We start from the raw sequence: 17,116 nt of genomic DNA on the forward strand, positions 1-17,116 counted from the left end.
TCTTCATTAAATTAATACCCTATCACCAACAATAGAAAACAAGAATAGATTTTCCTTTTCTTTTCTGTTTACTTATTTTGATTTTTCTCAAAGAAGTGGACCATGAATCTCCTTGATATGTCCGAACAAGTGGATTGTTATGTTCAACAATATAAAATTTAAAAAAGACATTAGTTAGCTTTAAATTTACCACTTGCAAGCTATCAGCTAATTCAAAACTTGAATCAAAAAAAAAATAAAAAAAATTACCACTTGCATAGTTTTACTTTTTTAACTATTGCTGTTGTACTTTAATTAGCTGTTCAACAGTATGAGTATTTGTCAATTATTATAGCTGTAGTACTTTTATTAACACAAAACATCAAGTCTAGTAAGAAGAGATCGGTGAATGTACCAATTCAATATAATATAATATGTCCCACTGTCGCAGTCAAATCGTAAACATAGAAGGTACTTTCTGGGGAAAATAATGAATAAAAGAGCAAATTCAGAAGTGGCTTTATGTAAATATTCATAGGATTTAAGAATCAGTTGTCGAGTGAAGGCAACTTGTAAGCACTTTAATGCCGTATGGTTGTTCGCCACTTTTGCCGTTCATAACAGATGACCTAACAGTCGCCATATATTTTGATATCATGCAGAAGAGAAGACTATTAGATTGAAACACAGGAGACTATTAGATCAACTCCGTTGGTCATCATGCATTATATAATGCTCACCTTCACTCCGAACTTCTTTGCAAACCTTTCTCCATCTCTATTCGGTCATCATTTCAACAGCTACTTCTACAATATGAGCATTGAAACACCAGAGACTCTAGGGCCAAATCAAAATGGCAATCCAAAAACAAATATCGAAAAACCAATCAAAACCAGAAACTGGCTGTTAATCGTTATTAACTGTGCTCTTGTTGCTTGTGGTGCTATAGGAGGTCCTCTCTTAATGAGACTATACTATCTTCATGGTGGTAGTCGTAAATGGCTTAGTAGTTGCTTACAAACTGCTGGTTTTCCTATTCTCATATTTCCTCTCATTTTTCTCTATATTAAATCGAAATTGTCAAAGACCAACAAAGATCAAACTTCGTCCTTTTATATAGAACCAAAGTTGTTTGTTTCAGCTATTGCAATTGGAATTTTGTTTGGTTTTGCTAATTTCATGTATGCATTGGGTCTATCCTATCTTCCGGTATCAACTTCATCAATTCTCTTTGCAACTCAGCTGTGTTTTACTGCATTTTTCGCATGGTTAATTGTGAAACAAAAATTTACCGCATTTATTATAAATGCGGTGGTTGTAATGACTCTAGGATCAGTCTTATTGGGTATTAATACCAATGGTGATAGACCAATTGGGGTATCAAAAGCTCAGTACTTGATGGGTTTTCTTATGACATTAGCTGCTGCTGCTCTAACTGGTCTTGTAATGCCTCTGATCGAACTTACTTTCAGTAAAGCAACCAGACGTGTTACTTATTCTACTTTGTTGCAGCTACAATTCACTTATTCTCTCTTTGCAACCGGCTTAAACGTTATTGGGATGCTAATTAACAAGGATTTTCAGGTACTATTATGAGATCTTAAAATTTATGTTAGTTCTCGGGGCTTAAGGTGGCCTCAAAAAAATAAAAAAGTTTGGGTGCCCTGCATAAATACAACTCGATGGAGTTTGTGTCGATTTGGTTCATCAACCGAGCTGTGCCTATAACAGAAATAAGCCAAGTGTGACCGCTTCACACAAAGTATATATGAGTAATCCACAGTATAACCCCAAACATTCACATGCTAATAATACAGACTGAACAGTTTAAACTGATATTCCTAGTAAAAATGGAATTGAACCGTTTGAGAATAAATGTAGTAATATTGATTATTTAATTCGGAAAATGGGTTATTTGTCCAAATATTTTTAAAACATGGTTCAAATGAACGAGTAAAAATTAGTATGGTGAAATGGACACAAAAAACATAGCAAGGATGAAATTAGATTCATCCCGACTTAAACTTAAAAAATAACAAGGATGAAACTGGATGCATCCTGATTTAAATTAAAAATAAGAAAAAATATTTGAAAATGGGTAGGATGAAATTGTTTACATCCTGGTTATTTTTATATTTTTGTCCATTTAAACAGTATCAAAATCTAAATATCCTTTTCAACCATAAATTATTGATTTTGGTCTTTTTAATCAATTTTGTGTATTTAATTTTGCTAAACTCAGAATTCAACTGTTAAATATCTTATGATACATTTGGATTGATTGGTTTCACAGGCTATACCTAGAGAAGCAGATGAGTTCGAATTTGGGAAGCACAAGTATTATATGATCATAGTTTTGACTGCAATTACATGGCAATTAGCAACTCTTGGATTCTTCGGTTTGATTTTGTACACGAGTGCTCTTTTCAACGGTATATACGGATCACTGCTCTTTCCATTTACAGGGGTAGCAGCCGTCATAGTTTACCATGAGAATTTCACTGGATTAAAAGGAATGGCATTGGCATTATGTCTTTGGGGTTTCTTTTCCTATTTCTATGGAGAGTACAAGATGATGAAGAAAGTGGGCAATAATGAAAGGCATGGGAAAGTCGAGGAAGTTGAAAATCAGCCCAAAAGATTAGATGATCAAGAACCGCCATACAGGCTTGTATGAACAATGTTTTCCAAGGTTTTCTCTTCCATGTAAAATAAATTTGTAAGTATAAGCTTTTGTGTAAACTTATTGGCTTTGAGATGGAAAATGCGCGAAAAACCAACCATAATGTAAGGAAGATATACATTGGCGGATTCAGGACCTAAGGTAGAAGGGGGTTAAAATAACGCATGTATGCAACGTAAACAACAAATAAAATGGCAGAATTTGAGCATTTTTTGTGACATCGGACTGTTAATATATATCCTTATTTGAGGATAATATATTGTTTCCTAATACATAGGATCTTTGCTTTAACCGTAATATTGGGCTCTATATATTCATGAGTTGTGTAACCAGAATTGATAAGATTATGATAATAAGAATTATCTTCTTCTCGATCCTATATTTGTGAAGAAGGTATCAGAGCTAGGATACTTGAATCATGGGTAGTGATTCAAAATTATACCAAAATAAATCAAAACAAAAAGGGCAGATGGAAAACAAATCTGCTCCTGTTATCATTCAATCTGAAGGTGCAACATTCAAGACTGGGATTGTTCTTGATGAAACAAACTATGATTTGTGGTCACAAATCATGGAGATGCATATTGCTGAAAAAGAAAAAACCTCCTTTATTATGGGAATGACAAGAAAACCTACCGAGAAGGATCCAAGATATGATAAGTGGCACACAGATAATCAAAAGGTCAAGAGATGGTTGTTGATGTCTATGTCACTTGAAATCATGAAGAGATATATTCGGTTACCTACTACTAGAGAGATTTGGGATGCATTATTTAAAGCCTTTTACGATGGAGATGATGAGATGCAGATATTTACTCTAAATCGACGAGCGTTTTCGGAAAAACAAAATAGCAGAGCACTCTCAATTTATTATGGAGAACTAACTGAAATATTTGGAGAGCTGAATCATCGTGACAAGGTGGTTATGGAGAATTCTAATGATATTGAAGCTTATCGAAAATTAATTCAGCGCCTAAGGGTGCATATATTCCTTGCTGGATTAGATGAAAGTTTTGAGCAGATCCATGGTGAAATCTTGAGAAAGGATCCTATTCCTGAATTGGAATCATGTTATGCACTCGTTCGTTGTGAATCTGTTCGACATACAACGATGGAAAAGAATCGAAAGAAGTTGAACCTGCTGCTATGGCAACTCGAAACCGGTACAATCAAAAAGGGTTTTTTCAGAGATACCCAAAGACTGAGGTGGAAAAGTCATCACTTAAGTGTACACACTGTAATCAATCTGGACATACAATTGACATGCGTTTCGAGTTGGTTGGATATCCAGATTGGTGGGATCAACATCTAGAGAGGAAGAAGGAGACAAATAAAAATTCCGGTGCTCCAATGGCTTCAACAAAGAAAGGAAAGGATTCCATGGTAATATCTGCATCAGTAGCAAGGATAGATAATGATGGTAAGTTTTTAAATGTTTCTTCACTTGTTTCTAATAATTCATGGATAGTTGATTCTGGTGCCACAGACCATATGACATGTGATTCTAAACAAATCTCTCCCCTTAAACCATCCTTACAAAAAACAGTCTCTACTGCAAATGGCTCACAAGCTCCAATTACTGGTGAAGGGTCAATATCTCTCAGTGAAACTTTAAACTTAGATTCTGTCTTAGTAGTTCATACATTAGACTGTAATCTCCTATCAGTTTCCCAAATAACTAATACTTTACATTGTGTAGTGATATTTTGGCCTGACTGTTGTGTTTTTAAGGACATCACAACGAAGAAAACGATTGGTTATGGTGTTAAGCGTGGGAAGCTATATTATCTGGATTTGGTGTCAAGTAGTTCGGATAAGCTGCGTCAAACTCTTCTTGCTGATAGTTCTGAGGGGGAGAGACAAAAATCTCAAATTTTGTTATGGCATCAACGATTGGGACATGCGTCGTTTGATTATGTAAAAAAATTATTTCCTAGTTTATTTGCAAAACTTGATATTTCTAGTTTTCATTGTGAAGTATGTGAACTTGTAAAAAGCCATTGTGCTTCTTTTCCATTATCATTCGATAAGAGTACAGTTCCTTTTATGATCATACACTCTGATGTTTGGGGGCCATCTAAAACTACTACCCTGGGTGGTTCAAGATGATTTGTTACTTTTATTGATGATTGCACTAGAATGACGTGGGTGTATCTCATGAAAAACAAAAGTGAAGTTACCGCCTTGTTTCAAAAGTTCCGTAAGATGATTGACACTTAGTACAACAAACAGATTCAAGTACTTCGTAGTGATAATTGTGGTGAATATATGGATTCTGACCTTCAACATTATTTGGAGGGACACGAAATTATTCATCAAACTACTTGTTCTAATACGCCTCATCAGAATGGAGTAGCAGAGAGAAAGAATCGTCACTTACTGGAAGTGGTCCGTACTTCATTGATAGAAGCACACATGCCATTGATGTATCGGGGAGAGGCACTTACTTCTGCAGCATATCTTATAAATCGAGTGCCATCCAGTAGCATTGTGTTTCAAACACCCCATCAAGCTCTTGCTGAAGCAGTTGTGGATCCAACTATTCCTAATCTGCCGCCTCATGTGTTTGGTTGTGTAGCTTATGTTCATCTGCACAAGAACCAACGTGATAAGTTGTCTCATAGAGCTCTGAAGTGTGTATTTATGGGATATGCAACAACTAAGATACCGTTGATATCATCCTCCAACCAAAAGAATGTTTGTTACTTTGGATGTTGTATTCATGAAGATACTATGTATTTATCATGTGAGTCTGAACTTCAGGGGGAGTACCATAAGGAAATTCAGACTATTAACTATGATGAAGGTATATTGGAAATTGATGTATCTGTTATTGTCAACTCTGATGATATGGTAAGAGAATTTGTTGATGAAGGTTCTTCAAGAGAAGAAACAGAAAGTAGAGTATTGGATCATGATAGAGATATTCAAGATGAGGTTATGATAGAAGAGATTCCAGAGTCTACGTTACCTCAAGAAGATGAAACACTAAACCAATTGTCTGCTACAGATGTTCTTGAAGAATCAAGGAAACAACTTCCACAACGTGTAAACAGAGGTATTCCTAAACCCATATATGAACCTGAAATCTCTAGTAAGGTTAAGTACCCTATGAGTCATTATGTCTCTCACCATCGTTTGTCTAAAGCTAATAAGGCATTCGTGAATCAACTATCTACTATTTTTATTCCTAACAATGTGCAGGAAGCATTAGATGATCCAAAATGGAGAGCATCTATAGAAGAAGAAATTAGGTCCCTTTTTCAGAATGATACTTGGGATTATGTTGATTGTCCAGAAGGAAGAAAGATTGTGGCGTGTCGTTGGATTTTCACCATTAAATACAAGGCAAATGGTGAGATTGAACGTTATAAAGCAAGATTAGTTGATAAAGGGTACAATAAAACTTATGGTATCTACTATACATAAACCTTTGCTCCAGTAGAGAAAATCAACACAGTACAAGTCTTGTTATCGCTTGCTGCAAATTTTGATTGGCCTTTGCAAATTTTGATTGGCCTTTGCAGCAGTTTGATGTAAAGAATGCCTTCTTGCATGGTGAATTAACTGAAGAAGTTTACATGGATCTCCCACATGGTATTTCAGTTCCAGGATCTCATGGTAAGAAGGTATGTAAGCTAAACAAGTCATTGTATGGACTAAAACAATCTCCAAGGGCCTGGTTTGGCAGATTCACCAAATCTATGAGGAACTTTGGATATCGTCAGAGTAATTATGATCATACTTTGTTCATAAAGAAAAGGAAGGATAAAATTACTTCTCTTATCATATATGTAGATGATATGGTGGTGACAGGAAATGATCCAGAGGAGAGGAAATCTTTGCAAAGATACTTATCAAAGAAATTTCAAATGAAAGATCTTGGTTTATTGAAATACTTCCTTGGGATTGAAGTTTCTCGATCCGGTGAAGGAATTTTCTTATCACAAAGGAAATATGTTCTTGATCTGCTAAAAGAAGTGGGCATGTCAGCATGTCAGCCAGTCCATACACCTTTAGAAGAAAAGATAAATCTGTGTATTGAACCTGATCAAGTTCCTACTGATAAAAGGAGATATCAAAGACTTGTGGGGAGATTGATGTATCTATCTCACACAAGGCCAGATCTTTCTTAGGCACTCAGTGTTGTTAGTCAATTCATGCATAATCCAGGTGCACAACACATGGATGCAGTTTTACGTATTTTGAGGTATTTAAAGTCTGCTCCCGGGAAATGAATTTTATTCTCTAAAAATGAAGATTACAGAAAGGTTGTGGCATATACAGATTCTGACTATGCAGGAGAAATAGATGGCATAAGTTCTACTGCAGGCTACTTTACCTTTGTGGGAGGTAACTTGGTTACTTGGAGAAGTAAGAAGCAAAATATTGTTACACGATCAAGTGCAGAGGCTGAATTCAGAGGTATGGAAGATGTCATTTGTGAAACTTTGTGGCTGAGGCTTATCCTTAAGGATTTGGGGGTTCCTCTCAAGGATCCTATTACTCTGTATTGTGATAACAAAGCTGCGCGTGATATTGCTCATAATCCTGTTCAACGTGATCGTACTAAACATGTGGAGGTTGACAGGTTCTTCATCAAAGAGAAGCTGGGCAACAACATTATTGAGCTTCCACTTGTTCGGTCTGAAGAACAACTTGCATATATTCTTACACATGGAGTGTCAAGCAAAAAATACTTGAGTTTTCTTGACAAGTTGGACATGTGTGATATATACGCACGAACTTGAGGGGGAGTGTTAATATATATCCTTATTTAAGGATAATATATTGTTTCCTAGTATATAGGATCTTTGCTTTAATCGTAATATTGGGCTCTATATATTCATGAGCTATGTAACCAGAATTAATAATATTATCATAATAAGAATTATCTTCTTCTTGATCCTATATTTGTGAAGACGGACGTACTGTAAAAATTACAAGTAAGAAGAAAGAACCAGATAGTTCAAAGAAAAAAAACATTCCACAACTGACAAAATACTATTATTACATGCATATTATTTCACTCCAAGATAGATTTCTTTGGTTTCAATTAGGTTGTCCGAGATCTGCCAATTAAGAACATAGTGTATTACTTGTAAACAAGATAACAGATCGGGGTCAATGTGGGTGTGGCAACAAAGTTTGGTACCAGGTTCCTATAGACCATGGAAAAAAATACTCAACTTTTATTTCCTAGATAGAAAAGGATTTATCAAATAGCACGCTCTGATGAACGCGCAACTGGGGGATATGCAAAATAATTGAGGATATGCTAACACGACAAAATAATTGGGGGATTTAAATATATAACAATTCACAGGTACCCCTTATCCATATATTTTATGTAATTCTTAATTTATCCCTCATTAATTATACTTAAGGCAATTCCTACGGAAGGAACAAATTTGAAGTTTGTTTATTTTGCTCCCATTATGGACTCAACAAACATGAAAAACGGGTGGAAAAACCAAGAAATTTGATGGTTTTTTTCACTGCGGACAAGCATGAGACGCGCGTCTCACTTGGAACCGCGCAGGAGAACAGAACTCGCTGGCGGATGAAGAAAAACACCGCGGACTATGATAACCCACCAATGGCTAATGTTAATCCTCCAACAGAAAATTATTAAAGGCCAACAGCTACATCTGAACAGCTAAAACACCTCATCATCCAACGTTAAGAAATTTTAAACCTTATGTATACTCCTTATTTTAACTTCAAAATCAAACATTCTACACCTTTATACATCAGTCACTCAAAAATCATATTCAAGAATGCCTCCCGGGGTTTGTGGTCCTAGATTCACTCTAGAAGAGCATTTAACTATTTATAGAGCATACGATTTTCAAACAAACGATCATATCAGTGGAGATGAAGTCGCGTCGAAGATAACAATTTGGGATAATATTTATATGAAGTTCTTCGCAGAAACGAGGAACCTGATTTACCGTTAGGCTGCAGGATTGTTGCATCGTTTTAGTGTAATTAATTGAGAGGTACCGGAATTCCTAGGTCTACTAGTGCACAATCACAAAAATAAACTAAACAGTGAAGTTGTAAATGAAGTGGAACTAAGAACATTAGCGGGGTGAGAAGTATCTCTCGGCATGCCTTTCGTATTTCAATCTTGTTTCCTTCTTAGAGAGCTCAACAGATTCAATCTCTTTGGCATCTTAGGAATTCCAAAAGGCGGCTATTAAATAAGTATGTTAATTGATGGCTATATAGTAGTCGCTTTAATCTAACATATTTTCTTTAAACTGATGTATTGTTAGTCCAATGTAGTATGTTTTTATTATAAGAAATGTTTAAATTAGGGGTTATTTGGTTTTTGGTACTCAGGTTTTGACCAAAACCTGGGTTTGGTCTAACATTTGTCCAGCCTTGTTTTCATATGAATGAGATTGAAAAACATATTGATTACCATTATTATATAATTGTTTTTGTGCTCCTTACATGTTATTTCGGTAAGGAAACATGACGATTCACAAGAAAGAGAAAATCAAAACGAAAATCTAAAAACAAAAATAAAAACAAGCTAAACAAATAAAAAATCAATTATCAACCACTCCCCAGCAGCGGCGCCAAAATTTGATGCGTGTCGTTAATGCAACAAATTAATCAAGATATTTCCCACTAATTAACTGGTAATATAGCGGTAGTAAGAGATCGTTGTCACAGAGAGCTGTGTAATTTATAGGTTATTTGATCAGCAAGATAAAGTAAATAACAAATAGGGGTTTGGTTGTAAGATAAATATAAGACAATAACGAAGAACATAGATGATCAAGTAATTCTTATAGCTGTTACCAAGCGATAGCTGGACTAGTATATTTATCTATCATTAGTAAGAACCATTCATCACCAACCGTAGAATAACATATAGATCAGTGTTATCCCCAAAACACCTTCAATCACTGGATACGGAAGTTCTCGACTACCACATCTATCCAACGAACCACCAAATAGTAGATCACTCAGGGGTGTAATCCAATCGAACGCCATAAGCTTTGCGAATTTGGGTTGGTCCCAGTAGTTCAACTCTTAGATCAAGGTTTACATGCTGGTGTTGTCTTCACACACAATTGCTCCACAGAATCCCTCTATAATGTCTCGTGATTTCTACTTGTGTAGAGAGTTAATTGACGATTACTTACCTCATAAATTCTACTAGCAATAGAACGACCAATAAACTAATCTAGTATGCATCCAAAATCAATCTAAGAATCACTCATAAACCCTAGATATGTTAAAGACAAACGATGATGATAAAAACTCTCAATAGATTTGTATTAATAATAAAGCGTCACGCTTAGAACATTAAATTCATCCTTAATCAACAAAGGATTTAGCTACTCATATTACAAAGAAGATGAATAATGGTGGTTTCCCCCTTAAAGGGGTAAACCCTAGGTTTTGATATAGAACCTATGATATGAGATGATTGATGATATGAAAGGGCTATTACCTATTTATATAGGTTTACATTGCTTGACCTTCAAGTATCCTAGTCGGTTAAGGAACCCGACCCTACAAAGTAGTAATTAAAGACCCTAAACAAAGTTCGAGACTTTTGTCCTTCACAAGTATGCATACACGTTTGCATACTGAATATTATAACAAAATCTAGGGAAAATAAGTATGTATACCCGTTTGCATACTGAATTTTTAGTTAAATCCGTTTGCATACCCGTTTGCATACTTGCTTGTCTTCGGTGTTTGATAAAAAAACTTGTTTTGCCCACAATTCTTTGTCCGAATTCGGAATGACCTCATTCTTTTTGAATTATTTTTGTAATTGAATTTTTTTCAAGATGGTGATGAGAAATCCTGAATTTGAATATCTGTCTCTTGATTTTGAATGTTTTGCTCCTTTTCGTCGCACTTTTTCAGCTTCTCTTGGACCTGGTCACTTGGATACATGGAATACTTCTGTTTCGATCTTTTTAGTAGTTTGTAGCTCCTTTTTGGATGATTCACCTAATAGAGGAAAATAAGAGAAAACAAGAGTAATAATACGAAAATATGCAAGAATAATAGCTAGAACAAGCATGGAATGGGCACTAAAATCATATGAATTATGCACTTATCAAACCCCAGCAGGATTCTTCGCACTTGATTCCCTTAGATGATATCACCCACAACTAAGAGTTGTTACGACCCAAAGTCGAAGACTTGATAAACAAATCTGTCTCACATAGAAAAGTCTATTGAGATAGATAAATATGTCTCCCACAAAAATACCTATAAGTTTTGTTTCTTCTTTTGATAAATCAAGGTGCACAGGAACCAATTGATAAACCCGACTTATATTCCCGAAGAACAACCTAGTATTATCAATCACTTCACGATAATCTTAATCGTATGGAAGCGAAACAAGACATTGTGGAATCACAAACCATGAGATGAATATGTTTGTGACTATTTTTTTTATCTTGCCTATCGGAGATCAATCTCGGACAAATCTTAGAGAAGATAGTACTCAATACAATAGAACATGGCAAGTCTTCAAGTCGTTAACCTACATGGATTTGGAAAAAAAACCTAAGGTTAAAAGAGAATCAACTCTAATCGCAACTAGTATCACAAAAGAGGTGTGGGGATAAGATTTTCCAGTTCCTAGAGTTCTACCTTATATAGTTTTCGAATTAGGGTTTGCAATCAATGTTACCTTGGTAACAAAGTATTCAATATTCACCGTTAGATGAAAACCTGATTAGACTCAAGATAATATCTTTCAACCGTTAGATCGAACTTATCTTGTTACACACAAATCAAATGTACCTTCATTTATATATGAGTAACCGTACCTAAATGTGTACACCTTGTTGACTCAACAATAGTTAACCGAAGTTAGCCATATGAATACTTTCATATCAACCTTATTCATCTTAACCACAACTAGTTCAAATGACTCAAATGAAACTAGTTCTAGAGTTGTTCAATTGTTTATATTCTCATAGAAGTATACAAGACACAATTGAAAAAAATCGGTTTGATTCACTCCAATCGATTCATGAACATTATAGCCACGGTTTGCAAAAAATTGCATTCTTTATTTCATTACTGTATTGGTTCATGACATAATCGATTTTAGAACATAACTCACTCAAGTATGCAAACGGGTAAGCATACCTAAGTAGCAGGACTTGGACTGTGTTCGACAGTACGCAAACGGGTACGCATATTGTCACACATCCAAACTTCAGTTGAAATCAGTACGCCTACGGGTACGCATACCAAAGTTCTTGTACTTCAACTGAGTTCACCAGTACGCGTACGGGTATGCATACCAAGGCTCTTGGACTTCACCTAACCTTGCCAGTACGCATATGGGTATGCATACTACACCGTCCTTGGATCAACATATATGCAAGTACGCATACTATGTCTATAATCCAATTAAGGTTAAGTGTTCTAAGTTCTATTTCAATCATTGAAACATTATTAGAAGACGACAATAGCTGTCTCACACAAACTATTAGCTTCAAAGCAATTTTCAAGTGATCAAATGATCAATACGAAACATTCTGAGTCTACATCAAATGACTGTCTCAAACAAATCATGTAAGATGTTACCAGGAGATTTTCACATGATCATCTTTTTACTTTTTTCAAGAATATAAGATGAACTTGGTTAAAGCGAAAGCTTACCAACACATATTTCGAGAAACATGTAAGCGAGTTAAATTCAGCTCGAAATATCAAATGTGTATAAATCAAATACTATATAGTAATACGACTTTTGTCTCAAGAAGGAGATAGAATAGAAATAGACTTTCCAAGTGATAGATGAGTTTCAGTCTCCGCATACCTTTTGTTGGTAAAGTTCTACAAGCTCTCCTTAGTAGTTATTCGTCTTCAATTGATGAACGTCGTGAAGTCTAAAGCTCAACTACACAATATATCCTAGTCCTATACATTGCTAAAAGTATACTAGAAATCAAGACTTATAGTTTTGATCATTAAACTTGACAAACAAGCTTGAGAGATCAATGCTTGCGAGTTCGACCGAGCAGTGTTCTAACACCCATATTCACTGGGACGACGGAGGAAGCCGAATTTCATACATGGTAAAATTATTTTACTCTCTATATGACTTTTGCACTTATTTTAAATTGATTTATGATTTGAATTAATTTGTTATTATTTTATTCGATGGGTCATGCTTGCTTAAATGTTTGATGTCCCATGCTTACAATTTATAACTAATGTTTTGGGAATCTACCTTGGCAAAAATAAGAGTCAGTATATTTTATTTATTGAGCTATAATTGCCGAAGAATAAATAATTGAACCTTATGATATGAATTCGGTGAACTCGTAGTCCCAGTAACTCTCTCTTTTATTATTTTCATTAAACCTTTAAATTTGATCTTCACAAGTCTTAGAGTTCGAATCCTTATTTACAACAACGACAGTTAAAAATTACACCATTTTGGCGCCGCCGACGCGGATTTGTTTTTAGATTAATTTTTAGGTTTATTTTTATTTATTTTGTAAATTATTTTTATTTCATTTTAGATTATTTTTTTTCCTTTTTATGCGTTTCTTTTTATATTTGTTTTCAGGGACTTTTTGAGGATGATGACTTCTTCTGAGGAGACGTCACCTAAGATGACGCTAGCGGAATATAAGCTTAGAAAGTCAAATTATCAGGAAACCTTATCTGAGATGACGCTTGCTAAATATAAGCGTAGGCAACGGTATAGAGTTTCTGCTCCACATGAGGTAAGTGGAGAATCATCTTTAACAATATATGAGAAGTGTTACAAACACACACCGTCTAGTTTGGAACAAAGATTGAGAGTTCTTGAATGCCAAAGATTATATGCTGATGAGGATGAATCTTGTAGTGACTCTCTGTTCCAAACAGAACATATAGATGACCATGTGGATGATTTGCCTAATTCCATAGATGAATCCATCCCACAAGATAATTCACCCAACTTAGAGGTTGTTTCTAGACCCATAGACTTCCAAAAGTTTCCTAATTTAGGGTTAGAATTGCGTGCTTCTAAAGTGTTGTTGGATTACTTTGCATCTAGGTACCCAGAGGACTTGCCTATTCCTGATATCGTGCATGAACCAATTGATATTTCCCCAGTCCCAATAGTATCCCCATATTTTGTTCTATACTCACTTCCATGTGAAGTAAAAACTAGGTTTAGGGGTAATCCTCTATTTCAGACAGTTTCAATGTCACCATTTTTTCATAGCATAATTGTGAAGCTGTCGTTTGTAAGTACTGTATTTTGGGTTGATCCCCAAATTTTCAGGCTGTTAATTTTTTGGGATCCATTTCTGTACATTCCAGTAGGTATATTTATTTTTTATTTTGGTTTACTTTTTACATTTCCCATCTTAATATTTGCGTTGGATGACTCAATTACATTGAGGACAATGTAATGTTTAACTGTGGGGGAGAGGTTAACTTTTTACTTTTTTTTCCAGGAAATTCCTCGCAAATCATGACCAGCTGTGTAGCGGGTCTGTTCCTTTTTCTTGCATGTTATGACCAGCTGTGTAGCGGGTCTAAAAAAGAAAATGAAAAAAAAATGAAAAAATATAAAATGAAAAATAATAATAATAATTTGATGGTTAGGGTTATGACCAGCTGTGTAGCGGGTCTTTTCTTTTTTCTTGCATTTTATGACCAGCTGTGTAGCGGGTCTAAAATATATATATATATATACGAGAAAAAAAAAATATGACCAGCTGTGTAGCGGATTTATTTCTCTTTATCTTATTATATGACCAGTTGTGTAACGGGTCTCTCTTTGTCTCTTATTATATGACCAGCTGTGTAGTGGGTCAGTTTTTCTGTTTTGCTCGAGGACTAGCAAAATGTAAGTGTGAGGGAATTTGATGAGCACGAAAGTGCGAAGCATTTTCACCCATAAATACATTAGCTGGGACTCATTTTATCACTAATAATCTTGTTTTAAGTCTTTTCAAGGAAATAAGCTCTTTTGGAAAAATAGCTCGAAAAAGTGTTAAAGGCAACCAAAGGAACTGATAAAGGCACCCATCATTTCAGATACAGGCACCCAACAAATGGATAGAGGCACCCTCTTCTTCTTCATTTGAAATAGATTCACATAATTTATGGGAGATCTCAAAGATTTAAGGAAAAGATATCTTCTTGCCTATTATACATGAAGTTTTCATATCTTGAAGTTAAAAGAGATAATATATTGATGAGTTTGTTTTTATTGAAAAGGAGAAAGAAAATCTGTGGTTTTATTTATAAATAAAAAAAGATAATATCCCCAGGATTTTATTATAGCAAATAGAGGAAGATGTGTGATAAATGGAGAAAGAAATTATTCCTGAGATATCTTTCATTAAAGAGAAGATCCGGTGGAGTTATGGAAGAATATTTTGAAAATATGTTCGAGTAATGGGTTGTTGTGTATAAATAGGGTGCTAATAGGACCAAACAGGCATCCGGAGAGGGGAAGTTTTGGAAGAGCAAAATAGTTGCGTTTAATTTTTTTCCTTTTCTCTTCTTTGTAAATACCATTTTGGCAATAAAAATAAATTTTGAGTGTGTTTTCAGCATGAGAAGCTAAACCCCATCACTGGGACGACGGAGGAAGCCGAATTTCATACATGGTAAAATTATTTTACTCTTTATATGACTTTTGCACTTATTTTAAATTGATTTATGATTTCAATTAATTAGTTATTATTTTATTCGATGGGTCATGCTTACTTAAATGTTTGATGTCACATGCTTACGATTTATAACTAATGTTTTAAGAATCTACCTTGGCAAAAATAAGAGTCAGTATATTTTATTTATTGAGCTATAATTGCCGAAGAATAAATAATTGAACCTTATGATATGAATTCGGTGAACTCCTAGTCCCAGTAACTCTCTCTTTTACTATTTTCATTAAACCTTTAAATTTAATCTTCACAAGTCTTAGAGTTCGAATCCTTATTTACAACAACGACAATTAAAAATTACACCAGCATGCCTTGGCGCGGTTTGGCGTGGCCAAAACTAGAGTTTTGGGCCAAAAGTTACCATGCATGGTTTGGCGACCTTGGACGGCTAGGATTTGCATCTATGATGGAAGGGTTGCCGTTGATCGTCGCACGCCTTCATTTCGGTAGTCGCGTAGGGAAGGTCGGCATGGTATAACGCGTCCAGGTGGTTGGCATGCCATTGGCATACCTTGGCGCGGTTTGGCGTGGCCAAAACTAGGGTTTTGGGCCAAAGGTTACCATGCGTTGTTTGGCGACCTTGTATGGCTAGGATTTGCATCTAGGATGGAAGGGTGGCCGTTGATCATCGCACGCCTTCGTTTTAGTAGCCGCATAGGGAAGGCCAGCAAGGTGGGTCCAAGGAAAATGGCGCGGATGGCTTGGCATAGTGGGGCCAAGGGTTTGGCACGAACGGCTTGGTATGGTGGGGCCAAGGCAAGGTGCGGTTGGCTTGGCATGGTGGGGCCAAGGGTTTGGCATGCCATTGGCGCATGGTGCGGCTAGCATGGTTGGATCCAAGGTAAGGTGCGGTTGGCTTGGCATGGTGGGGCCAAGGTTTTGGCATGCCATTGGTGCATGGTGCGGCTAGCATGGTTTTCCATTGGCACATTAGTGCGACTAACATGGTTGGCATGCCTTTCATAAATTGTAAAGAGATTTTGTGCTTCCCGTGTTGGCGGCCTTGCATAAATTGTACTGGTGTTGCAGACCGTGGAGTGGTGAGATGAAAATCGTCGACTTAGTCTGGCCATGCATCACCTTGGCTGGGGTAGGGAACATAGTGACGCTGGCTTGGAGAGTTTGTTGGTGTTGGCGCGGCAAGTCATGGCGTGGCAAGATGGTGCAAGGCATGACGCGGTTTTGCGAGGAAAGCATGGCGCGGACGGTGGTGCAAGGAATGACACGGTTTGGTGAGGAAAAGCATGCGAGGACGGCTTGGCCCAGTAGTGGCTTGTCTTTGCGGTCATGGTTGTCTCTTTTCCTTACATGAATAACATAGGAATTTCTTTCCTTATTCAAAACCCCGCAAGTGTTATACCCGTAGAAATAGGGCGTTATTCCTTCTTTTCATGTCACCTTGTCGGTTTTTTTTTCAAGTCTCGGTGCTGGCGGCAGAGAAGTAACAATACGGGAAAGCGTGTCTTGAACATGTACTTCCACGTTTTCTCACCAAACCCTAATTTACCTCACATGGGAAGGCATTCCCTTATGTTCTCTAGTAGAAAACAGTTTCATTAGAATCTGATATCACGCCTCAATCCGCGGCTGGTAGGAGGCTTTCCTTTTCGGGACCTCATCGCTCTGCTGGTTATAAGAGATGATCTTGAATCCTTTATTTGCACAGATCGTGTTGAAATCGTGTCTATCCTCTATTCTTTCTCTGGTTTGTAGCGCATAATGGGATCTTCCAATGACAGACATGTCTCCAATTTTTCGGGGAGAAACTTTGGAA

General features: G+C 36.2%; 1 protein-coding gene across 1 annotated transcript; it reads left to right on the forward strand.

Moving 5' to 3' along the window:
• Window positions 1–756: 756 nt before the first annotated feature.
• On the forward strand, window positions 757–2,880 carry LOC113285472 (purine permease 3-like). The gene is made up of 2 exons (XM_026534352.1): window positions 757–1,563; window positions 2,273–2,880. Exons 1-2 carry the CDS (start codon window positions 793–795, stop codon window positions 2,654–2,656), a joined length of 1,155 nt encoding a protein of 384 aa, XP_026390137.1. The 5' UTR covers window positions 757–792; the 3' UTR covers window positions 2,657–2,880.
• Window positions 2,881–17,116: the final 14,236 nt, after the last annotated feature.

Source organism: Papaver somniferum, chromosome 6 (assembly GCF_003573695.1).
Source record: "Papaver somniferum cultivar HN1 chromosome 6, ASM357369v1, whole genome shotgun sequence".
NCBI lineage: Eukaryota > Viridiplantae > Streptophyta > Magnoliopsida > Ranunculales > Papaveraceae > Papaver > Papaver somniferum.

Excerpts from the sequence above, each read along its gene's own strand:
- LOC113285472 (XM_026534352.1), top strand. The coding sequence starts at position 793 with ATGAGCATTGAAACACCAGAGACTCTAGGGCCAAATCAAAATGGCAAT. Across the intron at positions 1,564-2,272 it reads TAATTAACAAGGATTTTCAG|GCTATACCTAGAGAAGCAGA; the intron begins GTACTATTATGA and ends TTGGTTTCACAG.